The sequence below is a fragment of the Phocoena phocoena genome, chromosome 8, assembly GCF_963924675.1.
Source record: "Phocoena phocoena chromosome 8, mPhoPho1.1, whole genome shotgun sequence".
Taxonomy (NCBI): domain Eukaryota; kingdom Metazoa; phylum Chordata; class Mammalia; order Artiodactyla; family Phocoenidae; genus Phocoena; species Phocoena phocoena.
The window spans coordinates 69,109,860-69,137,841 of NC_089226.1; the positions used below are offsets into that span (position 1 = coordinate 69,109,860).

Here is a 27,982-nt window from a genome sequence, read left to right on the forward strand (position 1 = left end):
TTCTGAGAAAAGGCAGACTTTACATGTTATTTAAATTTTGTTTGATTTTCTGTTACTCTCTGTCAATTAAATTCTTAGATCAGCCAGAGGAACTTTGAAATGAAGAGGAAAATTTCTTCCTCCTCTACAGCTCCTTCAAGAATGTTGTAATGTTTTCCCCACTCATCTATTTCTATTGATTTTGTAAAAAGGTACTTTCTCTTCCATGTATCTAATGGTTGCTGTACATATAATAACTATTGATTTTTTGTATTTTAATTTTATATCCTATTACTTTATTAAATTAACTTACTATTTATTCTCATGGGCTGTACGGGAATATAGTCATATTTTCTGCAAATAAAAAGTTTTACTCTTTTCAAGTCTTGCAATCTAATGTTGTCATTGTGCTAGCTAATACCTGTAATACAAGAAAACAGTATGGTGAAAGTGGACTCATTTTCTTGTTCTTAACTTTAGGGGAATACCTCCAATATTTTCACATCAGTTTTGGAATGTGTATATATAATACACATTATATATACACATATTTACATATGTACACACTGTATGTTTTAGAGGTGTATATATGTATATATACATATATTCATTCCATCAATTTGTATTTTATTAAATGTTGAATTTTGTCAAATGCTTTTTTAACATCTATGAGCTTGTCCATATGAGTTTTCTCTGTAAATGATTAATGTTTTCTAATACTGAACCATTCACATATTCCTGGAATAAACTCTACTTGATCATAATGTATTAATTTTTAAATGTAGTGTTGGATCTTTTTTTTTTTTTTTTGCAGTACGCGGGCCTCACACTGTTTTGGCCTCTCCCGTTGCAGGGCACAGGCTCCGGACGCGCAGGCTCAGCGGCCACGGCTCACGGGCCCAGCTGCTCCGTGGCATATGGGATCTTCCCAGACCAGGGCACGAACCCGTGTCCCCTGCATCAGCAGGCAGACTCTCAACCACTGTGCCACCAGGGAAGCCCTGGATCTTTTCTTAATAATTTATTTAGGACTTTTAAATTGATATCCATGTTTGCTGTTGTTTTGATTCTAAAATAGCATTCAAAATTTTCCTTTTGTTTCTATGCTCTAGAACAGCTCAAATAGTTTTCTGAGGGTCACATCTTTGGCAACCTTTTTTTTAATGAAATGTGGTCTGTTAAGACTTTGTCTTCCTAGGGTCATCTTTGGTAAATTATATTTTCATAGAGATTATCCATTTCAGGTCTTCAAACTTCTTTGCATTTAATTGTATAAATCAATTTCTTATGATTATTAAAATTCTATTTCTGGATTATTCTCTTTTGTTATTTTGTATTTTGAGTATTTATGCTGTCGCCCCTAGCTACTAGTTTTTCTAACTCCAAAATCAGCAAACTTTTTTGTACAGGGGCTGATAGTAAATATTTTAGGCTTTGCAGACCAAGTACATTATGTAGGTACTTATATAAAAGAGAAACAATTTTCTACAAGATTTTTATTGATGACATTCATAATATAATATAGTAATACTATATTAAGTACTTTTTTAAAAAAAGTAATATTGATCCACTAATGAGAAAAAGGGAATTCTTTTTTAGGAGATAAAATTTTGCTTAATTGGGGTTCAAAGTGTGTGTTTCCTGTCATTCAAAACATTACAAATGTTCATCTGTTAATGCTGATCTGTAATGAGATTTACATGTTTCATATTTGAAAGTGCCTTTTTACACAGATGGGTACTGCCAAATACTGATATCAATCCATGAGCATCTGATTTTAATTAAGTATATTAATCACTGGGAAGGCATTTATAGAATTCTATTAAATTCTCTGATATTTGCCTTTTAGCATGTCATTACTTTGCAGACTAAACACTTGCAATTGAAGGTTAGGTGGAAGCTCCTCAACTACACAGTTAAATAAATTTTGAAATAAGGATTTTTTTTTGCATTTGCATCGAGGTCCAAAAAAGAGCTTCTGGAACTTTAGTTTGAGCTCACAAAATTTATCTGCTGAAAGGCCGCATGGGGATGGAGGCCTAACTTCTTGTTTTAACTGTTGACACCACAAGAAGTATAGAAAGTGTTAGGTTGTTGTTGAAATGACTTTACCTGCTGTAAAGGCCAATGTCCAGAGTCATTCAGTACTTGATAACAGTAGTTAAAGGTGGTTCTCCTCATTCAGAAATATTTCAATCTTGGCCCTGAGCTCAAAAAATTTGCAATAAAGTGTTATCACTGCTAAATCATTGAAGTGTGGTAGAGCAGGTCAGGATATTCAGCTCCTATTTCTGACAAAAATTCACAAAACTGATGATGGTTAAGTTCATAAGAATAAATGAAGTTCACTGTTGACACTACTGGTTTTATAACACATGATAGATTCAAGCACTTTCTGCAAAGTACCTGCTGATAATACAATTTGTACAACTATGCCTTTTAATGCTCCACATATATTTTTACTATCAATTGTAATACATCTTAGCAGATTCCATCTTAGGTTGTGCTGAATCAGTGTTGTCTCATCGTCTTTGAAAATAACCTCTTCCGTACTTGTCACAGGCAGACTATTCACAAAGGCTAAATCTTCAAACTTGGCATTGACTCTGAATAAACAACTGAACAGTATTGGTAATATTTATTTACTCACTGAGAGAGACGGAAGACCACTCAATCTTCTGCCTTGTTTTTTTTTGGTGGTATGTGGGCCTCTCACTGTTGTGGCCTCTCCCGTTGTGGAGCACAGGCTCCGGACACGCAGGCTCAGCGGCCATGGCTCACGGGCCCAGCCACTCCGCGGCATGTGGGGTCTTCCCGGACTGGGGTACGAACTCGTGTCCCCTGTGTCGGCAGGCAGACTCTCAACCATTGCGCCACCAGGGAAGCCCCATATGTGTCATTTTTAAATACCTTATTGTAATTTCCTATCTACTTAACTGCTGCTATGAGGGTCACAGGGACCCTCGTTTGTAGGAAGAATGACGCCGCAACTCTTATGAAGCTATAGTAGGAAGCAAGATTTGAAAGCACTGGCAGGTTTTACATTAAATATACTGTGTAGCTATCTATTCTATCATCTGCCACCATGTCTAAAATACCGCTGTAGTCCAAACTCATTTATTTGGGTTTTAATTTCTTCTTTAGTCCACTATTAAACTGGACTAGTACCACACAATCTATTAATGGCAATACCTGATCAGAAAGGAGCTGGCATTGACATTTGGAAGCAAAGAGCCCAGAAAGGAGCAAATTGCAGTCAAGAAGGGATGAGGGGTACCTGGTGCTCAACAACAGGCTGAAAAGTCAGGTCATCGATGGCCCTTCTTAGTATCTTAAGCAACAACTGTCATTTGTACCTCTGTTTTCCTCAGATAATTCCACATTATAAGTCATAAAAGGTTGGAAAAAGTAATAGCTAATGCTTATTATTACAGTCTTTAAAGACACATCTGTGTTCATTTGGTTTTTATGATGCTGTGATCCTTATACAAACACAGACACTGTATAAACAAGGTTCAGGGGTGAGGCAAACACCTTGTTCCACACAACAGCCAGGCACTTTCAGCGTCTTTCTGTACAGATGAGGTAGGGCTGGGGTTGCAACGTCATGCCTAACCTGGGCTTCAGATTTGGAACCAGTTCATGTGGAAAATGCAAGTGAAATCGCTGAAGCAATGTTGTAAAAAACAGGAACATTTCCATCCGAGCCAGCTGTTCTCCAAGACAATGTCTTCTCCCTCAACATAAAAAACAGGCATAATAATTTTTCTAAATCCACAATATTTACCAAAATTTAAGTCTAATACGTACCATTCAGGAAACCTGGAACTTAAAGAAACTTAGAGGAAGTTATGTTTATTTTATTCATTTCTTTTTAATAAATTTATTTATTTTTGGCTGCGTCGGGTCTTCATTGCTGTTCATGGGCTTTCTTTAGTTACGACAAGCAGGGGTTCCCCTTCATTGCAGTGCACAAGCTTCTCATTGTAGTGGCTTCTCTTGTTGTGGAGCATGGGCTCTAAGCCCACAGGCTTCAATAGTTGTGACTCGTGGACTCAGTAGTTGTGGCTCATGGACTCTAGAGCACAGGCTCAGTAGTTGTGGCAGAGGGGCTTAGTTGTTCTGCGACATGTGGGATCTTCCCAGACCAGGGCTTGAACCCATGTCCCCTGCATTGGCAGGAGGATTCTTTTTTTCTTTTTTATAACATCTTTATTGGAGTATAATTGCTTTACGATGGTGTGCTAGTTTCTGCTTTATAACAAAGTGAAGCAGTTATACATATGCATATGTTCTCATATCTCTTCCCTCTTGCACCTGCCTACCTCCCACCCTCCAACCCCACCCCTCTAGGTGGTCACAAACCACCAAGTTGATCTCCCCGTGCTATGTGGCTGCTTCCCATTACCTATCGATTTTACGTTTGGTAGTGTATATATGTCCATGCCACTCTCTCACTTTGTCACAGCTTACACTTCCCCTCCACATATCCTCAAGTCCATTCTCTACTAGGTCTGCGTCTTTACTCCCGTCTTGCCCCTAGGTTATTCACAACCTATTTTTTTCTTTTCTTAGATTCCATATATATGTGTTAGCATATGGTATTTGCTTTTCTCTTTCTGACTTACTTCACTCTGTATAACAGGCTCTAGGTCCATCCACCTCACTACAAATAACTCAATTTCGTTTCTTTTTATGGCTCAGTAATATTCCATTGTATATATGTGCCACAACTTCTTTATCCATTCAACTGTTGATGGACATTTAGGTTACTTCCATGTCCTGGCTATTGTAAATAGAGCTGCAATGAACATTTTGGTACATGACTCTTTTTGAATTGTGGTTTTCTCAGGGTATATGGCCAGTAGTGGGATTGCTGGGTTGTATGGTAGTTATATTTTTAGATTTTTAAGGAACCTCCATACTATTCTCCACAGCGGGTGTATCAATTTACATTCCCACCAACAGTGCAAGAGGGTTCCCTTTTCTCCACAACCTCTCCAGCATTCATTGTTTCTAGCTTTTTTTAAAAAAAATTTTTTTACATCTTTATTGGAGTACAACTGCTTTACAATGGTGTGTTAGTTTCTGCTTTATATCAAAGTGAATCAGTTATACATATACATATGTTCCCGTATCTCTTCCCTCTTGCGTCTCCCTCCCTCCCACCCTCCCTATTCCACCCCTCCAGGCGGTCAAAAGCACCGAGCTGATCTCCCTGTGCTATGCGGCTGCTTCCCACTAGCTATCTATTTTACATTTGGTAGTGTATATATGTCCATGCCACTCTCTCGCTTCTTCACAGCTTACCCTTCCCACTCCCCATATTTTCAAGTCCGTTCTACAGTAGGTCTGTGTCTTTATTCCTGTCTTACCCCTAGGTTCTTCATGACATTTTTTTTCTTAAATTCCATATATATATATGTTACCATACGGTATTTGTCTTTCACTTTCTGACTTATTTCACTCGTATGACAGACTCTAGGTCCATCCACCTCATTACAAATAGCTCAATTTCGTTTCTTTTTATGGCTGAGTAATATTCATTTTATATATGTGCCACATCTTCTTTAGCCATTCATCCAATGATGGACACTTAGGTTGTTTCCATCTCCTGGCTATTGTAAATAGAGCTGCAATGAACATTTTGGTACATGACTCTTTGAATTATGGTTTACTCAGGGTATATGCCCAGTAGTGGGATTGCTGGGTCATATGGTAGTTCTATTTGTAGTTTCTTAAGGAACCTTCATACTGTTCTCCATAGTGGCTGTACCAATTCACATTCCCACCAGGAGTGCAAGAGTGTTCCTTTTTCTCCATATCCTCTCCAGCATTTATTGCTTCTAGATTTTTTGATGATGGCCATTCTGACTTGTGTGAGATGATATCTCATTGTAGTTTTGATCTGCATTTCTCTAATGATTAATGATGTTGAGCATTCTTTCATGTGTCTGTTGGCAATCTGTATATCTTCTTTGGAGAAATGTCTATTTAGGTCTTCTGCCCATTTTTGGATTGGGTTGTTTTTTGTCATTGAGCTGCATGAGCTGCTTATAAATTTTGGAGATTAATCCATTTTCAGTTGCTTCATTTGCAAATATTTTCTCCCATTCTGAGGGTTGTCTTCTAGTCTTGTTTATGGTTTCCTTTGCTGTGCAAAAGCTTTGAAGTTTCATTAGGTCCCATTTGTTTATTTTTGTTTTTATTTCCACTTCTCTAGGAGGTGAGTCAAAAAGGAACTTGCTGTAATTTATGTCCTAGAGCGTTCTGCCTATGTTTTCCTCTGAGAGTTTGATAGCTTCTGGCCTTACATTTAGGTCTTTAATCCATTTTGAGCTTATTTTTCTGTATGGTGTTAGGGAGTGTTCTAATCTCATACTTTTACATGTACCTGTCCAGTTTTCCCAGCACCACTTATTGAAGAGGCTGTCCTTTCTCCACTGTACAGTCCTGCCTCCTTTGTGCATGGGTTTATCTCTGGGCTTTCTATCCTGTTCCATTTATCTAGATTTGTTTTTGTGCCAGTACCATATTGTCTAGATTACTGTAGCTTTGTAGTATAGCCTGAAGTCTGAGAGCCTGATTCTTCCAGCTCCGTTTTTTGTTCTCAAGCTTGCTTTGGCTATTCAGGGTCTTTTGTGTTTCCATACAAATTGTGAAATTTTTTGTTCTAGTTCTGTGAAAAATGGCAGTGGTAGTTTGATAGGGATTGCATTGAATCTGTAGATTGCTTTGGGTAGTAGAGTCATTTTCACAATGTTGATTTTTCCAATCCAAGAACATGGCATATCTCTCCGTCTATTTGTATCATCTTTAATTTCTTTCATCAGTGTCTTATAATTTCCTGCATACAGGTGTTTTGTCTCCTTAGGTAGGTTTATTCCTAGATATTTTATTCTTTTTGTTGCAATGGTAAATGGGAGTGTTTTGTTGATTTCACTTTCAGATTTTTCATCATAGTGTATAGGAATGCCAGAGATTTCTGTGCATTAATTTTGTATCCTGCTACTATACCAAATTCATTGATTAGCTCTAGTAGTTTTCTGGTAGCATCTTTAGGATTCTCTATGTATAGTATGTCATCTGCAAACAGTGACAGCTTTACTTCTTCTTTTCTGATTTGGATTCCTTTTATTTCCTTTTCTTTTCTGATTGCTGTGGCTAAAACTTCCAAAACTACGTTGAATAAGAGTGGTGCGAGTGGGCAACCTTGTCTTGTTCCTGATCTTAGTGGAAATGCTTTCAGTTTTTCACCATTGAGGACAATGTTGGCTGTGGGTTTGTCATATATGGCCTTTACTATGTTGAGGAAAGTTCCCTCTATGCCTGCTTTCTGCACGGTTTTTATCATAAATCGGTGTTGAATTTTGTCGAAAGCTTTCTCTGCATCTCGAGGTGACCATATGGTTTTTCTCCTTCTATTTGTTAACATGGTGTATCACGTTGATTGATTTGCATATATTGAAGAATCCTTGCATTCCTGGAATAAACCCCACTTGATCATGGTGTATGATGATCCTTTTAATGTGCTGTTGGATTTTGTTTGCTAGTGTTTTGCTCAGGATTTTTGCATCTATGTTCATCAGTGATATTGGCCTGAGTTTTCTTTCTTTGTGACATCCTTGTCTGGTTTTGGTATCAGGGTGATGGTGACCTCATAGAATGAGTTTGGGAGTGTTCCTCCCTCTGCTATATTTTGGAAGAGTTTGAGAAGGATAGGTGTTAGCTCTTCTCTAAATGTTTGAGAGAATTAGCCTGTGAAGCCATCTGGTAGTGGGCTTTTGTTTGTTGGAAGATTTTTAATCACAGTTTCAATTTCAGTGCTTGTGACTGGTCTGTTCATATTTTCTGTTGCTTCCTGATTCAGTCTTGGCAGGTTGTGCCTTTCTAAGAATTTGTCCATTTCTTCCAGGTTGTCCATTTTATTGGCATAGAGTTGCTTGTAGTAATGTCTCATAACGTTTTGTACTTCTGCAGTGTCAGTTGTTACTTCTCCTTTCTCATTTCTAACTCTATTGATTTGACTCTTCTCCCTTTTTTTCTTGATGAGTCTGGTTAATGGTTTATCAATTTTGTTTATCTTCTCAAAGAACCAGCTTTTAGTTTTATTGATCTTTGTTATCATTTCCTTCATTTCTTTTTCATTTATTTCTGATCTGATTTTTATGATGTCTTTCCTTTTGCTAACTTTGGGGGTTTTTTTTCTTCTTCTTTCTCTAATTGCTTGAGGTGCAAGGTTAGGTTGTTTATTCAAGATGTTTCCTGTTTCATAAGGTAGGATTGTATTGCTATAAACTTCCTTCTTACAACTGCTTTTGCTGCATCCCATAGGTTTTGGGTCGTCGTGTCTCCATTGTCATTTCTTTCAAGGTATTTTTTGATTTCCTCTTTGATGTCTTCAGTGATCACTTCGTTATTAAGTAGTGTATTGTTTAGCCTTCATGTGTTTGTATTTTTTACACATCTTTTCCTGTAATTGATATCTAGTCTCATAGTGTTGTGGTCGGAAAAGATACTTGATACATTTTCAATTTTCTTAAATTTACCAAGGCTTGATTTGTGACCCACGATATAATCTATCCTGGAGAATGTTCCATAAGCACTTGAGAAAAATGTGTATTCTGTTGTTTTTGGATGGAATGTCCTATAAATATCAATTAAGTCCATCTTGTTTAATGTATCATTTAAAGCTTGTGTTTCCTTATTTTCATTTTGAATGATCTGTCCATTGGTGAAAGTGGGGAGTTAAAGTCCCTGACTATGAATGTGTTACTGTCGATTTCCCCTTTTATGGCTGTTAGTATTTGCCTTATGTATTGAGGTGCTCCTATGTTGGGTGCATAATTATTTACATTATATCTTCTTCTTGGATCAATCCCTTGATCATTATGTAGTGTCCTTCTTTGTCTCTTCTAATAGTCTTTATTTTAAGGTCTATTTTGTTTGATATGAGAACTGCTACTCCAGCTTTCTTTCGGTTTCCATTTGCATGGAATATCTTTTTCCATCCCCTTACTTTCAGTCTGTATGTGTCTCTAGGTCTGATGTGGGTCTCTTGTAGACAGCTTATATATGTGTCTTGTTTATGTATCCATTTAGCCAATCTGTGTCTTTTGATGGGAGCATTATTCCATTTACATTTCAGGTAATTATCAATATGTATGTTCCTATTCCCATTTTCTTAATTGTTTTGGGTTCATTATTGTAGGTCTTTTCCTTCTCTTGTGTTTCTTGCCTAGAGAAGTTCCTTTAGCATTTGTCGTAAAAGATGGTTTGGTGGTGCTGAACTCTCTCAGTTTTTGGTAGTCTGTAAAGGTTTTAATTTCTCCATCAAATCTGAATGAGATCCTTGCTGGGTAGAGTAATCCTGGTTGCAGGTTTTTCTCCTTCATCACTTTAAATATGTCCTGCCAGTCCCTTCTGGCCTGCAGAGTTTCTGCTGAAAGATCAGCTGTTAACCTTATGGGGATTCCCTTGTGTGTTATTTGTTGTTTTTCCCTTGCTGTTTTTAATATGTTTTCCTTGTAGTTAATTTTTGACAGTTTGATTAATATGTGTCTTGGCATATTTCTCCTTGGATTTATCCTCTATGGGACTCTCTGTGCTTCCTGGACTGGATTAACTATTTCCTTTCCCATATTAGGGAAGTTTCCAACTATAATCTCTTCAAATATTTCTCAGTCCCTTTCTTTTTCTCTTCTTCTTCTGGAACCCCTATAATTCAAATGTTGATGCGTTTAATGTTGTTCCAGAGGTCTCTGAGACTGTCCTCAGTTCTTTTCATTCTTTTTCTTTTTTCTGCTCTGCAATAGTTATTTCCACTATTTTATCTTCCAGGTCACTTATCCATTCTTCTGCCTCAGTTATTCTGCTATTGATCCCTTCTAGAGTATTTTTAATTTCACTTATTGTATTGTTCATTGTTGCTTGTTTCATCTTTAGTTCTTCTAGGTCCTTGTTTAATGTTTCTTGTATTTTGTCTATTCTATTTCCAAGGATTTGGATCATCTTTACTATCATTATTCTGAATTCTTTTTCAGGTAGACTGCCTATTTCCTCTTCATTTGTTAGGTCTGGTGGGTTTTTATCTTGCTCCTTCATCTACTGTGTGTTTTTCTGTCTTCTCATTTTGCTTATCTTACTGTGTTTGGGGTCTCCTTTTTGCAGGCTGCAGGTTCGTAGTTCCCGTTGTCTGTCCCCAGTGGCTAAAATTGGTTCAGTGGGTTGTGTAGGCTTCCTGGTGGAGGGGACTAGTGCCTGTGTTCTGGTGGATGAGGCTGGATCTTGTCTTTCTGGTGGGCAGGTCCACGTCTAGTGGTGTGTTAGGGGTGTCTGTGGACTTACTATGATTTTAGGCAGCCTCTCTGCTAATGGGTGGGGCTGTGTTCCTGTCTTGCTAGTTGTTTGGCATAGGGTGTCCAGCACTGTAGCTTGCTGGTCGTTGAGTGAAGCTAGGTGCTGGTGTTGAGATGGGGATCTCTGGGAGATTTTCGCCATTTGATATTATGTGGACCTGCGAGGTCTCTTGTGGACAAGTGTCCTGAAGTTGGCTCTCCTACCTCAGAGGCACAGCACTGACCCCTGGGCGCAGAATGAAAAGCCTTTCATCCACATGGCTCAGAATAAAAGGGAGAAAAAGAAGAAAGAGAGAAAGAGAGAGAGAGAGAGAGAGAAAGAAAGAAAGAAAGAAAGAAAGAAAGAAAGAAAGAAAGAAAGAAAGGAAGGATGGAAGGAAGGAAGGAAGGTGGGAGTGATGGAGGGAGGGAGGGAGGAAGGAGGGCAGGAAGGAAAGAAAGAAAGAAGATAAAATAAAGTAAGATAAAATGAAGTTATTAAAATAAAATTATTAAGAAAAAAACAAACAAAAAAAATGGACGGATAGAGCCCTAGGACAAATGGTGGAAGCAAAGCTATAAAGACAAAATCTCACACAGAAGCATACACATACACACTCACAAAAAGAGGAAAAGGGGAAAAAAATAATAATTCTTGCTCTCAAAGTCCACCTCCTCAATTTGGGATGATTCGTTGTCTATTCAGGTATTCCACAGATGCAGGGTACATCAAGTTGATTGTGGAGCTTTAATCTGCTCCTTCTGAGTTTCTGGGAGAGATTTCCCTTTCTCTTCTTTGTTCTCACAGCTCCCGGGGCTCAGCTTTGGATTTGGCCCTGCTTCTGCGTGTAGGTCGCTGGAGGGCATCTGTTCTTCACTCAGACAGGATGGGGTTAAAGGAGCAGCTGCTTCAGGGACTCTGGCTCACTCAGGCCAGGCAGAGGGAGGGGTACAGAGTGTGGGGCGAGCCTGCGGCGGCAGAGGCGAGCATGACGTTGCACCAGCCTGAGGTGTGCCATTCTGCGTTCTCCTGGGGAAACTGCTCCTGGATCCCGGGACCCTGGCAGTGGCAGGCTGCACAGGCTCCCCAGAAGGGGGGTGTGGATAGTGACCTGTGCTCGCACACAGGCTTCTTGGTGGCAGCCACAGCAGCCTTAGCATCTCATGCCCGTCTCTGGGGACCACACTTTTAGTCGTGGCTCACGCCCATCTCTGGAGCTCCTTTAAGCAGCGCTCTTAATCCCCTCTTCTCACGCACCAGGAAACAAAGAGGGAAGAAAAAGTCTCTTGCCTCTTCGGCAGGTACAGACTTTTCCCCGGACTCCCTCCTGGCTAGTCGTGGTGCACTAACCCCTTCAGGCTATGTTCAAGCCGCCAACGCCAGTCCTCTCCCTGCGCTCCGACCAAAGCCCGAGCCTCAGCTCCCAGCCCCGCCCGCCCCAGCGGGTGAGCAGACAAGCCTCTCTGGCTCGTGAGTGCTGGTCGGCACCAATCATCTGTGCGGGAATCTCTCCGCTTTGCCCTCCGCACCCCTGTTGCTGTGCTCTCCTCTGCAGCTCCGAAGCTTTCCCCCTCCGCCACCCGCAGTCTCTGCCTGCGAAGGGGCTTCCTAGTGTTTGGAAACCTTTCCTCCTTCACAGCTCCCTCCCACTGGTGCAGGTCCCGTCCCTATCCTTTTGTCTCTGTTTATTCTTTTTTCTTTTGCCCTACCCAGGTACGTAGGGACTTTCTTGCCTTTTGGGAGGTCTGAGGTCTTCTGCCAGCGTTCAGTAGGTGTTCTGTAGGAGTTGTTCCACGTGTAGATGCATTTCTGGTGTGTCTGTGGGGAGGAAGGTGATCTCCACGTCTTACTCTTCCACCATCTTCCCTCTGTTTCTAGCTTTTTATATGATGGCCATTCTGACTGGTGTGAGATTATATCTCATTGTAGTTTTGATTTGTATTTCTCTAATGATTAATGATGTTGAACATTCTTTCATGTGTTTGTTGGCAATCTGTATATCTTCTTTGGAGAAATGTCTATTTAGGTCTTCTGGCAGGTGGATTCTTAACCACTGCGCCACCAGGGAAGCCTGGAAGTTATGTTTATTAAAGGATTTTCTTAAGCCACAAAGAATAGAAATTGGCACTTTGGTTCCCAGAGGCCATTTCTTCATCTTCTTTTGTAAGGTCATGTACTGTTGTAAGCTCATTAGTTCTATTCTCCACTTCCTTTGCATGTGGCAACAGAGCCTGAGATATGCCATGAAAGATGTGAGGTGTGACACTTTGTTCTCTTGACCCAGGAGAAGTTCATTTCATTTCAAATGACTGCATGTGTACCCTTCCCCAGTGAAAGGATTTTTCCAGTCCATCTTCCATGGGTCTCGTGATCCGTGTACTTGTTCACAGGAGACGCAATATTTTTGGAGATGAGGTATAAGAATTGAGAGCCAAGAGAGCTAGATTCTAGTTTCACTTCAAGTTATGATGCCATTCCTGTCCCTGGGTCTCAGTCTCTCAAGCTGCCTGTTACTGATTTCTAGCTCTACAAGTTTTGATTACAAGCCAAAATCCACAAGCAAGAAAGTTTCAGAAAAAGCCAGAGCTTCTCATCAATTTCTTTCTAGCTGTTAAATTATGGCTTATTTTGAGTAGAAATAGGTGTTAATGAGCTCTAATTAAACCATTCTCTCCCATAAGATTCAATACTGTTTTCAGAGTTGGGATATTAACTCTACAAGAGAATGCTTCAGATTAAGGTATTATACATGATAAATCAGCATTATACTTTTTCCTAAAGTTATGCCCCTTTGAAAGTTCTCTTACCTAGGGAAAAGGGAACCAAAGCTTCTTTCTTGGCAAAATATCCACTGCTGTCCAGAAATCGGTCTGGATAGAATACTTCTGGGTCTCTCCAATACTTTTCATCAAAGTGTACAGAATAAAGATTTGTAATTACTGTTGTGCCTTTAGGAATGGAATAACCACGTACAACTGCATCCTCAGAGGTTGCATGGAAAATCCCTAATGGCACTATATTACAGAATCTTAAAACTTCATGTAAAACTGCCTCAGTATAAGGCATTTTGCATTTGTCATCCCAAGAAGGTGTCCCACTTGGTCCTATAATTAAATCAATCTCTTTCTGAACTTGTCCTGTAAGAGAAAAAGTGTTCAAGTTATTATGCAATTCTTAGAATTATATCTAAAGTAATTTCCCTTTAGGATAAAACAAAAGATAACCTGTAGTAAGCCAACAAGGTATGGGGACACCCAGATTCAGATTTTTCATTATCTGGAAGTTCTACTTAAATATGTGCCACATATCTTATACAACCAGTACCCAATGATCTAAGTAATTTTGTTGTGAAAAACACATTACAAGTAATAAAAATAAAAATTAAACAAATCTAGAATTAGAATAACAACACTCTCAGCAAGGAAAAGAGTGAAGCATAAAAACTTAAATTAAAAAAAACCAGGGTTGGGACTTCCCCGGCAGGCCAGTGGTTAAGACTCCATGCTTCCACTGCAGCAAGCACGGGTTCGATCCCTGGTTGGGGAACTAAGATCCTGCATGCAGCGTGGTGCAGCCGAAAAACAACAACCACCACCACCACCAGGGTTCAGGTCCCAGCTTAGCACTGGAAGGGAGTGAGCAAATCAGTCACTCAGCCTTTTCCCTCATTTATGAAATAGGTATTATAAGACATCTCTGAGGTTTTTATACGAATTTAGATAACAGTTTTGAAAACCTTATAGCTATTCAATGCTTCTCTTTTTGGATAGCACAGCAGGAGTTCCTAAATAGAATACCTTGTACAAGGCCAAAGACTCTAAAACATGTGTGAGCCTTAAATGTAAGAACAGACCTTGAGATCATTGGAATCCTTACCTTGAATGTTAGGATAAAGGGCCATGAAAAGAATTGCCCACCGTAGCACATTGGTTGTAGTTTCAGTTCCAGCAATGATGAGTTCACCCACCGAGAAAATCAGGTTTTCTTTGGAGAAAGTAGATGATGGGTCATTTTTACCTTGATCCATCTCATCTAAATAAGCATCAACAAAATGCTGAGGTAACTGAGGCTTTCTGTTGATGGAAACTTTTTCAATAAGCCTGGAGAGAAAGTCATAGACCACAGCTGCATTTCTAAACAGTTGTTGATGTTTTCCAAAAGGTAAGATGCCAATCCATGGAAAGGCATTATAGAGGAAGACTGAGGCGTTGGTGGCTAGTTCCACATTTTCACTAAATAATTCAATCATGTGCTGAAAATCAGTGTCTTCATAAGTGAATCGTTGTCCAAAAATTATCAGATTGGTTATGTTTGAAACGGCATTTGTTATTAATTGTTTAAAGTCAAAAGGGCTACCATTGTATGTTTCAATAGCATCAATGAAAAATTTGGTTTCTTCTAAGATTTTAGATTCAAAAGACTTTTGGCCATATCCAAAACATCGAAAGCTGTTTACAGCTAATTTTCTGTGATCAACCCATCCTCGGCCATATCTGGAATTGAGTAAGCCTAAAAAGAAAAAGGGATGGTTAGTCATTCTTCTCCAAATTATCTTTCTATGATACTATTAAAAATTTTTTTATCATTCCTACATCCCTGTATCTAACAGCTAAAAATACTACGCAGGGAAGAAAAAAAAAAAAAAAAGACGGTTATTCATTCTTCTCCAAATTTTCTATAAAACTAAAACTAGACCCAGTAGTTAAGCTCTATTCTTTACTCCTCATTAGCCATGGACTATTATAAACAGATAAAGCTTATCCATACTTCTCATCTGGGCACAGGCAGAAAAGACTTATAATCTCCCACCACAAGAAACTGAACTGTCTTCTGTAATTCAACCTGGGTGAACAAGGCCTTGGGTGACCTTATTATCCAACTTCTATTATAAGCCTAATTTACAAAAGACGAATGACTGTGTGTTCTATGGGCAAAATTTTATCCTGGACTAAACACATACCTGAGAAATCATCCTTCTCGAATTAGAAATTTCCTGCTTTAAGAGACTAGATTTTAGAATACAAATTTCCTCCCATTAAAGGCATATGTTACCTAATACTATAACTGGAAGTGGCAAGGATGGCCTGAATGAGGTGTCAACATAGTGGAAATACTCAAGCCAAAAGCAGGTGCTAGGGACTGAATGTTTGTGCCACCACAACATTCAAATGTTGAAGCCTAATCCCCAATGTGATGGTATTAGGAAATTAGGTATTTGGGAAATAATTATGTAATGAGCCCTCATGAATGAGCTTTAGTGCCATTATAAGAAGGGATGTGGGAAGAGATGACTGCTCTTGGTTATGTGAGGATACAAGGAGAAGACGGCAGTCTGCAAGCCAAGAAGCAGGCTCTTTCCAGACACTGTTCTGCTAGTACCTTGATCTTGAATTTCCTAGCCTCCAGATCTGATAGAATAACTGTCTGTTGTTGAAGCCACTTAGTCTATATATTTTTGTTACAGCAGCCCAAACTAAGGGGACAAACATGAAACTCAAACTTCTAATGTTGATATTGCTTGCCTTGAAATCTCAGTCTCCACAGTATACTCTGCTGTTCTGATATGTCTACTATGGAATATTTTCCCTTTAAATCGATTATCAAGAAAAAAACTTCTTCCGCATATATATTTCTGTAACGTGTAGTTTACTTGGAATTTCATTCATAATTGGTACATAGGTATACCTATGATGAAAAATGTCATGTTCTCTTGTCTACATGAAGTACCTATGTAATTTACATTTCAACAACTTTTGTGCAACAGTTTTTGAATTTGGAACTTATGATGAAATTAACCATAAATAAGGGGGTCTTTAACGCTGTGCAGCAATTTTATATGCCATATTCCATTCTCTTTTCTATACTCCCAGATGACTATTCATTCAACATAATGTATTTCTGGAGCTAAAGTGTCTTAGATATATCAGTGAATAAAAGAGGCAAAGATGGCTATTTCTCATGGGCCTTACATACTAGTGAGGAGAGACAAACAAATTATAGAGCAAGGAAGGAGACATAGGGTGGTCAGGAAAAGCCTCAGTGAGAAGGTGACATAAGTAAAGACACAGGAGATGGGAGTGAGTCAAGCAGATATCCAGGGAAAGATCACTGCAGGTAGAGAGAACCAGTGCAAAGGCACTGAGATAAAAGCAAGCCCAAGAGAAATGTATGCATATGGGATACATGTGCATAATATATGCATACAGTTACACACAAGAAGGTACACAGGAGCCTGGTTATAACCCTATACTGGCCAGTCTGTGTGCCCAGGCATGGGCTGAACCCGCCTAAAGGGCCACTTTTTCCTATTCAAACAGCGGGTTTATGGTGGCTCTGATTTCCCACTTCCAAGTTCAGTGCATATGCATCTTAAAATAACACATCTAGGGAATTCCCTGGTGGTCCAATGGTTAGGACTCCATGCTTTCACTGCTGAGGGCCCAGGGTCAGTCCCTGGTTGGGAACTAATATCCTGCAAACTGGGCAGTGCAGCCAAAAAAAAAAAAAAAGAAACCACATCTAATTTTCTTTCTTTTTAAAAAAAAAAAAAAATTTATTTATTTATGGCTGCGTTGGGTCTTCACGCGGGCTTTCTCTAGCTGCGTCAAGCAGGGTCTACTCTTCGTTGTGGTGCACAGGTTTCTCATTGTAGTGGCTTCTCTTGTTGCGGAGCACAGGCTCCAGGAGCACAGGCTTCAGTAGTTGTGGCACACGGGCTTCAGTAGTTGTGGCTCATGGGCTCAGTAGTTGTGGCTCACAGAGCGCACGCTCAGTAGTTGTGGTGCACGGGCTTAGTTGCTCCACGGCATGTGGGATCTTCTCGGACCAGGGCTCAAACCCGTGTCCCCTGCACTGGCAGGCAGATTCTTAACCACTGTACCACCAGGGAAGCCCAACACATCTAATTTTCTACTTATTTTTTCTCTTACTATTTCTTTAAAAGTCTTAAGTTGAATGCATGTTTTTTCTTTCTTTATGATAAAAACAGTCTAAATGATAAGTTTATAGCTTCAAAAAACATATAGTTTATCCTAAATATTACTCTGATCACATCATACATTTTCATAATTTCTTTAAAGGTCTTCTATTATAATTGTGGTATAATTTCTTCTTTGGCCTAATTATTACTTGGAAGAGTATTTAAGAAGCTGGAGATTTGCTTTTTATTTATATTATTGCTTTCAAGTGTCATCATGCCCTGGCCTAAGAATTTGGCCTTTAAAATTGGTGTTTTCTTTGCATTAATTGATTTGCTTTGCAATTTAATATATGGTTAATTTTTATGTTTTTCCTTTTCAATCAATGTCTTCTTTAGTCTACATAACCAAGATACTGTTGAATTTTTCTTTCAAATGAAGAGTGAAGCTCTCATTGAACTGGAAAATTTTGGAGATAAAAACTCTCTTATACTATTAAGTATGAAAACGGATGTATCTGACGTCAACATTCTATTTTAGGCTTTCTGTTACTGCTTTCGTCTCATCCGTTCTGTTAACTTTCAGCCTTTCTCCCTTGTTGAATATGCAATCATCCGACACTGATCAACACTAAACCATAGAGAATACTAGTCCTTTACACAAACCTACAATTCTTCATTTACATATCATATTAATTAGTAAAGAAAGGCTGTTTCAGGGTCTATAAGCTTATAAGTAAAATAATAGTAAAATGTCACCAAGCACTCAAGACTAGCTTCAAAGATACTTTTGATTCAAGTATGTGTACATGTGTATGTATTCTTAACCTGTTTCACAAAACCTGCACATATTATTAAGTGCTAATTCTTTAAAACATTATTTACAATATTTATTAGAACTGGATTACAACAGTAGAATTAGTATGTACTGGCCTAAAATATGAATGTAATGCAGCCTGAAGGGTTCTCAAATATTAGGGTCTGTAACCTAAATTAACTAATTAACACTTTCTTGTTAATCAGTACAACAGAATCCAATCTCTATGTACTAAATTTACATAAAATAAGAAATGTGGGGACTTCCCTGGTGGCACAGTGGTTAAGAATCCGCCTGCAAATGCAGGGGACACGGGTTCAAGCCCTGGTCAAAGAAGATCCCACATGCCGCAGAGCAACTAAGCCCATGTGCCACAACTACTGAGCCTGCACTCTGTGAGCCACAACTACTGAGCCCATGTGCCACAACTACTGAAGCCCGTGTGCCTAGAGCCCATGATCTGCAACAAGAGAAGCCACTGCAATGAGAAGCCCGCGCACCACAACGAAGAGTAACCCCCACTCACCGCAACTAGAAAAGGCCCGTGCACAGCAATGGAGACCAAATGCAGCCAAAAATAAATAAATAAATAAATATTTTTTAAAAAGGAAATGTGATTTAAAATAGCTTAGTAAATCATTAGGTAGGTGAAAATAAACATACCTCCCATTTTTGTCATCTTCATGAATAAAGGAAGGCATGGTCTGTCTGCAAAAATTTCACTTTGATGAACAAGGCATTCCTTTACTACATCATAGCCATTTAGAACCACTGCTGATATACCTCCAAGATCCAAACTGAAGATCTTTGAGAAGAAAAGAAAAACATTTAAATGGCAAAATATATGGAGAAATATAACCATAGAAATCCACATATACTAAGTCCAGCTCTCCCAGTATTTGTTACTCCCTGAAAATGCTGGCATTTATTACTCAGCTGACAATGTTTAGAGTGCCTTCTCTCTACAAGGCACGTCAAAGACCATGATTTCATTACTCATTCAGTGGCTCAAGACATAATCTTATAAATGGTGTAATGAAAAGAGTACCAGACTCAGGAGGCCTGGGTTCTAGTTTAAGTTTTGCCATTAAACAGATACAGGACACCTGGCAGAACCCTTAAACTTTTTGGGCTTCAGGGCTGCCACAGAAAATCAAGAAATACTTGATATTTATGCTCTTTTAAAATTCATTCCAACTCAAAACATTCAATGATATCTCAGAATCTGTTTATTTCCAAGATGAATGAGGAAGTGGCTCCATCTACACATCATTTATTATTCCAGGTTTAGGTAGGGGAGGGGATTGTCAAAGGCCTGAGAGACAACTTTTGAGGTATAAAATGTTGGGGCCCAGGATATGCAACCCCAAAATATGCCTCAATGGCATATTAATTATTTTGAATTAAAGTTACTGAAGAAATGGCCAACGCAAGAGGGATGCTCTAGGGAGTTCCCTGGTGGCCTAGTGGTTAGGATTTGGTGCTGTCACTGCTGTGTCCCGGGTTCAATCCCTAGTAGGCAACTGAGATCATGCAAGCTGCTCGGCACAGCCAAAATTTTAAAAAAAGAAAAAAAAAAGAGGGACACTTTCTCTTTTTTGTCTCCCTGAAAGCAGGAAATAAATCTCTCATGTGAAAGGTATACTCCATGCATCTGGAGGTAGGACACCCTTATTGCCAAAGATAGGGAATTTGGGGGTGAGAATCCTTTTTTAAACAAACCTTGTTACTTCTTTAATGTACTGCCCAAGCACAAACTCTCTTTAGATTCTTCACCAATTGGGCACCCAAAACCAAAGTTTCTTTGTCCTGTCAATTCTTTGCAAATTTATTGGTTCTTTGTCTAAGAAGTAGAAAATCTGCCTGCTTTGGCCACTTCCTCCATCCCATGTCTGTGAAACCTCCGTGTGCATGGAGTCAAATGTGTTTCTTTTTCTCCTGTTAATCTGTCTTGTGTCAATTTTATTATTAGTCCAGCCAAAAGTACTCAAGAGGGGCAGAGGGGAAAATTTCCCTCTCCTCAACAAAACATACTGAAACTCACAGGCTTATTTATTTGGGCCCCTGAATTCCACGAAGTTAACAAAGAGGGCCCTAAGGGAATTTGACCTTGGAGGACTGGCATCCACCACATTGGCACAGGCAGCTGCCCCTCAGCTAAAAGATGGAATATCCATCCTATTCCTTGCTGAAGCTTCTCATGTGCTTCACCACAGGTTCACTTACAACGTCACACCTCCTGCAGTCTATTCTAGCTAGCCCTATATAGAGGCCTAGGGAACAATGCTGCCTTATTAGTGGGATGCAAAGATTGCTTATCCCCATCCTCTCAGTGGGTGGCTGAGAGCTTTTGAGAGCCAAAACACTGAGTCAAGCCTCATCTCTGGGCAAACAGGTAGAACAGATTTAGCTATGATTCACACTACTTTGGGGGGTGGGGTGGGAGGTACCAGGAGACTTAGCAGAGAATTGAAGTTCAGCAGAAGTAGTTACAGTAGCAAAAGTGATGAAGACCTCCAAGTAGTAAAGAATCAACCAGCTGAGAAGGGTCTTTGGCACAAGGATGGGCCCTGCCAACTGAGCAGTAGGTACATCCAGAACTTTGGGAAGCAGCATGGACTGCCTGCCACAAGTAAAGTTATTAGTCAAAAGTGGCAGTGTAAGAGTTTCAGCACAAAGGAAGTGGTTACCAGCTGAGCAAAGATGGGGCTCTTTCAGTTCCCAAAGCAGTAATGGGATGGTCTTAAAATCTTTTCACAGAAGCGTAATTTTAAGCAGATATAAAGAAAAAATTCCTCCTCCTGTGTGTCTCCTCTACTCTCAGTACTCCACTACAACACCTATAACACCAGATGTGTGCAATTCTGGGACACCAGCTGGGTGTCCTACAATTTAACTCAATTCTGACATTATCTACCAGGAGAAAGTGTCAGATTCCGCAGGTTAAGGGCTCAATAACACAAGAGTGCTCCTCCACTTCAGACTCCAATCACAAGTCGAGGTTGTTACCTGTGCTTCTGATCAAAGGGCTATAAAATCAGAGGTTCCCATGACCTCCTCCTCAGGTTTGATTAATTGGATAGAGTGGCTCACAGAACTCAATAAAATATTTTACTTACTAGATTACCGGTTTCTTAGAAAAGGATGTAACTCAGGAGCAGCCATATGGAAGAGATGCATAGGGCAAGTGTATGGTCAGGCCACTCAAGATGGCTGTTCTCTTGCTCTCTGTATATCACCCTGCTCAACCAATGCCTGCTTCACCTATACCCTACTCACATGACTGACCTTCCTACATACTTGCCCCAGGCTCCAGCTACTGACTGTTCTTATCAAAGGGGCAGCGAGGGGCGTGCCCCTCTGCTAGTGTACCTGATAACCAATGAAGCAACCTGAATCAACTCCCCTGTAACTGGTAATCCCCTACTCCCTTCCCCTGCTGCCAGGTCCTGCCTTCCACCTGCCACACACGGTGGGGTATCGCTCCAGGACCTTGCTTCAGTTACGTAAGATCCCTATCCATTGATGTCTCCGTTGCTGACTCCGGGCTCTTTCTTCAGTCTTGGAGCTGGGCAAGTACAGGCCTTGCCGGCCTGCGGGGTGCAGTCCAACAGCAAGGTATGAGGAAAGGGGTGTAGAGCTTCCATGCTCTCTCCAGGCATGCTAGCCTCTGCTCACCTCCACGTGTTCACCAATTCACCATGGAAGCTCTCAGAGCCCTATAATTCAGGGATTTTTATGGAGGCTTTATTACCTAGGCATGATTGATCAAATCATTGGCCACTGGTGACTGACTCTACCTCCAGCCCCCCTCCCTTCCCCAGAGGTAAGATGAGTAGAACTGAAAATTCCAACCCTCTAATCCTGGTTGGTTCTCCAGGCAACAAGCTCCCATCCTTAAGGGCTTTCCATTAACATTCACATAAACTCTGAGGTGGGTGAAAGGGGCTTATTATGAATAACAAAAGATGCATCTACCACTCTCAACACTTAGGAAGTTCCAAGGGTTTTGGGAGCTTGTGCCAGGAAAGGTACAAAGACCAAATACACATTTATTAAAAATCACAGTATCACAAGCAGAGACAATAACGAAGGGTATTAGTGAATAGGCAGTGGTCCTGATGCAGGAAAAAAATCCCCAACTTTGTGATTAAATCAACTTTGTGATCGATTTCACAACGATGGGATTACAAATTCTGTTAATAGGAAGGCAGAACAGACAGGGGAGTTAATTTCAGGGTAATGCTGTCAGGTTGTGGACACTAGAGATTGCAAAAACCAACTAGGAGCCATAACTTGAGAACATTGTTATACAATCCACCTTTACTCAAAAATGAGATGGTCCTCTATTTCACGGTGAAAACTGGGGAAACTGTTACTTGAGCTAGCATCTATTCAGGTACATGCTCTTTTCAAGGACTTTTGGTAGAAGTTTGTAAATCAAATTGTGAAAATTCATCCTTATGCTGCTTTAATCTATGGAAGTGTCCAAGATTAGTTTTATATATTTTTTAATTTATTCAATAATTTTTATTATTATTATGGGGTAGTTATGATGCTGGCAAAGATGGAAACAGGTACACATAAAACAGCTTCTAGAAGTCAGTCTATGATCTTCAAGTCTTTTGCCCTATTCCCAAACTAGCTCTACCCACGATTTTTCACTATCTCAGTTAATGACCATTCCAGCCATCCTTCAAGCTATATTCTGGTCCCAAACTGCCCATGGTTTTTGTTTTTTGGGGTTATTTTTGGCCACACCGCAGCACGTGGGATTTTAGTTCCCTGATCAGGGATTGAACCTGCACCCCCTGCAGTGGAAGCTCGGATTCTTAACCACCAGACTGCCAGGGAAGTCCTGAGCTGCCCATGTTGACTCCATTTTTCACCCAAGCCCCACATCACTGCTTAGCAGTCACGATGTTTCAACTTTAACAATACAGACAGGATATGACAATTTCTTACCACTTCCGTCACTAACACTCTAATCCTTCGTTTCTCCCCTGTGTTATCTCAACAGCCTCTTAACTTGTCTCTTTATAAGTAATTCTCAGCATGGCATACTCCTGCTTCATGGCCTTTGTACTTGTTCCCTTGGCCTGGAATGTTTTTCCCCTAGATACTCCCATACCTTGCTCCTTCACTTCATTCAAATATTTGCTAAGACGCCTTTTTTTTACAGTGAGGCCTGCTCTAACCCATTTAAATTTCACCCCCTAGCATTCTCCATTTTCCTTACCCTAATTTAGTTTACTTCTTACTCTGTACTCTAACATATTATATATTTATTGTGTTTATATTGTCCCTATCCTGCTCCCCACCTCCCCTCCACTGGTAGAGTGTAAGCTACACGAGGGCAGGGATTTTCACCTGTTTTGTTCATTGCTAAATCTTCACATCTAGCATAGTATTAATACATAGCATATGATAACAACTGATAAATATATGCTGAATTAAAGAATAGTGGGGGAGACACACATTTAAGCATATTATTACAACACTATGGGCTAAGTGCTAATAACAGAGGAATGTAAAAAGTGCTGTTGATGAAAACTGATAAATAACTGCCACACACTTTTCAACATTTGCTTGGGCTGTTTTCTCATTTGGAATGCCTACCTTGACTGCCATACCGTCCAAACCCCACCAAATCTTTAAGGACCAACCTCCATGAAGCCTTTCTCGGTGCACTCTCTTTCTCTTTCTCCCTTGAACCACCACAGCACATGCTCAGAAGCTCCCATGGCACTTATTTAATACTACCTAAAACCAGAGGCATTCATATTCCTGTCTTCTGCTTGCCTGCTAAATTATAAACTCTTTAGATTCAGTGATTTCATCTCTTTCATCTTTGAACGCTCCACGGAATCTCATTCAATGCCTTGCTTAAATCTCAATAAACACTTACTGTATAAATAAATTATAGGTTGTCAACTCCACATGCCTCAAATTAATTATTTTATTATCCCTACATGCATTACCTGAAAATAATCTGTAAAAACTCCTTGTGCTAGCTTTGCTAGCTAGGGAATGCTTCTCGAAATCTGGGTTAACATTAGTCACTGCAGAAGCTTACGCATTCAGAGTGAATCTCCAAGGAAATGCTAAGTCTCAGTGTGATACATTTCTATATAAGATTGTCTTTAAAATGACTGTATAAGTCTTGAGCACCGGTTGTCTTCCTTTCAAGAATTATGAAGGAGAATTGAATTCACAGACTTCATAAAAGTAGGTGTCACTTGAAGGGACTGTCATTTCTTATAAGCAATTTTAAAGTCCAGGGCTTGCTTTCTCTGAGTACACATCTCCAGATCATCAAGTAAGACAGTGGAAAAATAAGATTCTGTATTTATAAGTACGACATATAAACAACTTTCCACAACCTTCTAGAAGTACAGGAGATAATAGTTTCCTTCCACTTCCAAAAAAGGTATAGTATTTTAACAACTCATACTGTTAGCGGAAACACTGACTGAAACTGCCCGCCCTGGCCAGGCAAAGACAGTAACAATTTGCATGAGTTATTTTATGACAGGAGATCCTGGTAAGGAACATAGAACTAACAAGGCACCAACCGGAAGAATACAGAAAAGGTCAAACGGAGAAAGGAGATGCCAGTCGACATGTCCTACCAACCTCCCAGAATCCTCCTCGCTTGAATCCATCTTGGCTGAGCAGTTGCACACCCACCAGAAAGGAACCTGAGTCAGAATGATTGGCCAGAGACAACCCGGAAACTAATCCCATCACCATAAAACCCGAGACTGCGAGCCACATGGCAGAGCAGTTCTCCTGGTTCCCTCACCCTCCTGCTCTCCACCCAGGCACCCCTTTCCAATGAAGTCTCTTGCTTTGTCAGCACATATGTCTCCTCAGACAATTCATTTCTTAGTGCTAGACAAGAGCCCACTCTGGGGCCCTGGAAGGGGTCTCCCTTCCTGCAACAATACCAACTTTGAGACTTTGTCAGAATTGGAAAATACCTCTGAGACAATGGGAGAACTGTAGGGGTGTTTCACAACTAAGATAAAGAGCAAGTAGCTTAAAGGGTTAATACATCAGGTGGTTTTCAACTTAAGTCTAAAACTGAGTTACTCAAACCATGTCTACTCTTCAATGCATACATCCTTTCCATTTCTGCTCCTTTTTCTTTTTCCTCTGCTCCTCTTATACCTAACAGCACAGGTTAGCCCTATTTAATTTTACCACCTTCAGTAAAAAGACCTCTTTGTAAAGAACCAAGGTTGCCTCAAATATATAGTTGCACTAGCAATAAAACTGGTTACTCATGCCAAATTCTTATCCAATGTACCAGATCTACCTATGCCAAGATGACAGTCTTCCAGCACATTTATAATTTGCAGTCTATTATAAGACTAAATTACCCCTCTCCCAAAAGAACGTTCATAGTAAATACAGAGTTCATTTCAGTTCAAATATCTACGTATGAAAAACAGTTCCCTATTCTGCATGAAACCATTTCACATAACTGGTCTAAAAACACTTTCTACTTTGTAGGCCTAATAAGTTGTTCTGTAATTAATAACTAACATTTACTCAAAGAACATCTGAATAGCACTTAACTGTGTTCAGTTATTATTATTACCATTACGCATATCGCGAAACCTTAAGATTCAGACAAGTAAAGGTCAAGTTTTACCTGACGAAAGAGGACTCAACCTCTCGTCTTGCGCTTTCACATCTTATGATTTCTCTAAATATTAATGCTGCTTTGAACACCAGAGATCAAATATATTCAATGGAAATCATGGAAATACACTCAATTCCTGAGAACTGGAGGGTGGAAAACAGTATCTAAGAATTACACAATTTGCTTTATCTAAGCCCAGCCTCCCTTTAGCAACATATACCATCAGGGAACTGCAGAAACCTAGAATAATTATTGTAAAAGCTGGTTTAAATACGGATGTAAGCCCAAACCTGAAACACCGCAATTGCCAGGCAGCCCTGTGGTACTTTTCCTTCAAAACACAATTTGTGGTCGATCGTTAGATTAGTTTTTTTCTCTGGCTAGACTGTAACTACCTAAAGTTGGGCTGTGCCTTCTTCATCTCTCCCCAGCACCTGGTAGAGCCTGGCTGGTCGTTTCCTATAAAAGAATGGATTCAAAAGGAAACAAGTGAGCCGTGTTAGTGCCAGTGTTCTGGAAACTTCTGCCTCCTCGAGGTCAGGACACCCTTCCAAACACAAGCTAGCGTTTTGGCCTTTCCCCTGCTAGTTCGCAGCGGCCTGGCTGCCTGCAAGTCACTCAGCTGGTCTATGCCGCAGTTTCCTCCTCTGTAAAACGGGGAGGACCAGAGGACCTGCGCCCGGGCGCCCGCACTGCAAGGGAGGCTGGCCCACGGCCGGCGCAGTCTCCGTGTTTGCTGCGGGGACGCTCCTGGCTCCGGGCAGACAGGACGGCACTGCGACTCCGCACTAATTTTCACTCAGTTCATTCTCTCTTTCACGGTCATTTCCCAGAGGCCTTCACCTGCGCTCTCTCAGCCTCTCGGCAGACGCCTAGACCAGCTGTTCTAAAACGCAAACATCCAACGACCTCCTATTAACCATTAACTCGGTCCTAGATTTCGGACGCCTGGTTTTCTCGAGAAGCCGTGGGTGGAAGCTAACCTACGAACTTCGTGCACATCCATGGGCGCTACAAGCTGGTAGCGCTGAGGGTAACGCCCGTCACTCCCGACCGGGCTTGCGGCGCGGGACCCAGGCCCCACTGCGCAGGCGCGGGAGCGGCACCTCGTCGCCCTCGGGGGCGGGAGAATCCGGCCAGTACCCCGCGGGCGTCAGGTGGGAGGGGCGCGCGGCTTGGCCGGGCTCTCCCTCCCCCAGCGGCGCCGCTGGAGTACCTCGACCCCGGGCCTGGGAAGCCAGCTTCCCCTCCACGCTGCCGACACACAGAGGGGGGTCAGACAGCTCGCACCCACGAGCGTGGGTCATCCCCTCACCCCGGGAGGAAGGCCCGAGCTTTCCCTGCCCGAGGCCCGTCGGCTGTACCTCGCCGTACACCTGGCTCTGCTTTTTCATGTAGACGTGGGGGAGCTCGGCCGAGGCGCCCAGCGAGTAGATGTTGCCGATAAATGGCAGCCCCGACGGTCCCGGGGGGAAGCCCGACGGCCGTCTCTGCTTCAGCAGCTGGCGGACCCCCAGCGCGAAGAGCAGCAGGAAGAGGGCGCCTCCGAGGGCAGCCGCGAACGCCTCAGCACCGTGAGGCTCCCACATAGCCCAGGCTGGGGCTGCGAAACCCCACCGCCCCGGGACCCGGCGAGCGCTCCAACCCCGCCGCATCGTATTGGCCCGGTACCCCGTGGTCCCGCCCCATTTCCATGGCCATTGGCTGGCTGAGCGTAGGGCCCTCGGGCCAGTTACTCTTGCCTTTGTTCTGGTCAGAGTCTGCTCTGCGGAGGGCGGGTGGCCCTATGGATCTGGGCGCGGCTCTAGGCAATCCCCAGCTGGTTGGGCACAAAGCCTGGAGGCCTCTTCCGGGGTGTTGACACTTGGGGCTGGAAGACGTGACAGCACCGCCTACCTCACTGGGTCAGGCGGATCCTGCATCCCAGGCAGCCAGCCTTTTCTGTGGGTATCTTTTTAGGAGCCAGGTCTGCTTATTTCAGACTGGAAAACTGGGGAGATTATCAGTACTGCAGTCTTGAGCAAAACCTGGTAATCTTAAGAATCTCCGTTAAAGAATTGACCCATCAATATAAAAAGAAAATAATCTCACTATTTATCCTTTTTTTACTCATCTATTCTTTTGTCCTATGTTATGAGGTATTTTTACATGTGATCCCTTATGAATTGTAATTGCACAATATTTAGGCAACCTGAGTTAATTACATATCTTTTCACAGCTTTCTGGTCGTTCCCAACTGGTTACTTCTTGGCACTTACAGAAGACTCTCTGGTCTACAGTT

General features: G+C 41.1%; 1 protein-coding gene across 2 annotated transcripts; it reads right to left on the reverse strand.

The window, feature by feature from the left end:
* Positions 1-3,540: 3,540 nt before the first annotated feature.
* On the reverse strand, positions 3,541-27,290 carry CYP2R1 (cytochrome P450 family 2 subfamily R member 1). 2 transcript variants are annotated; one of them, XM_065882785.1, is made up of 5 exons: positions 27,066-27,290; positions 18,714-18,855; positions 14,194-14,826; positions 13,125-13,454; positions 3,541-3,716 (listed from the first exon to the last, which is right to left on the reverse strand). In XM_065882785.1, exons 1-5 carry the CDS (start codon positions 27,288-27,290, stop codon positions 3,541-3,543), a joined length of 1,506 nt encoding a protein of 501 aa, XP_065738857.1. The 2 variants fall into 2 exon arrangements, with proteins under 2 accessions (XP_065738857.1, XP_065738859.1); XM_065882787.1 differs by lacking the exon at positions 14,194-14,826.
* Positions 27,291-27,982: the final 692 nt, after the last annotated feature.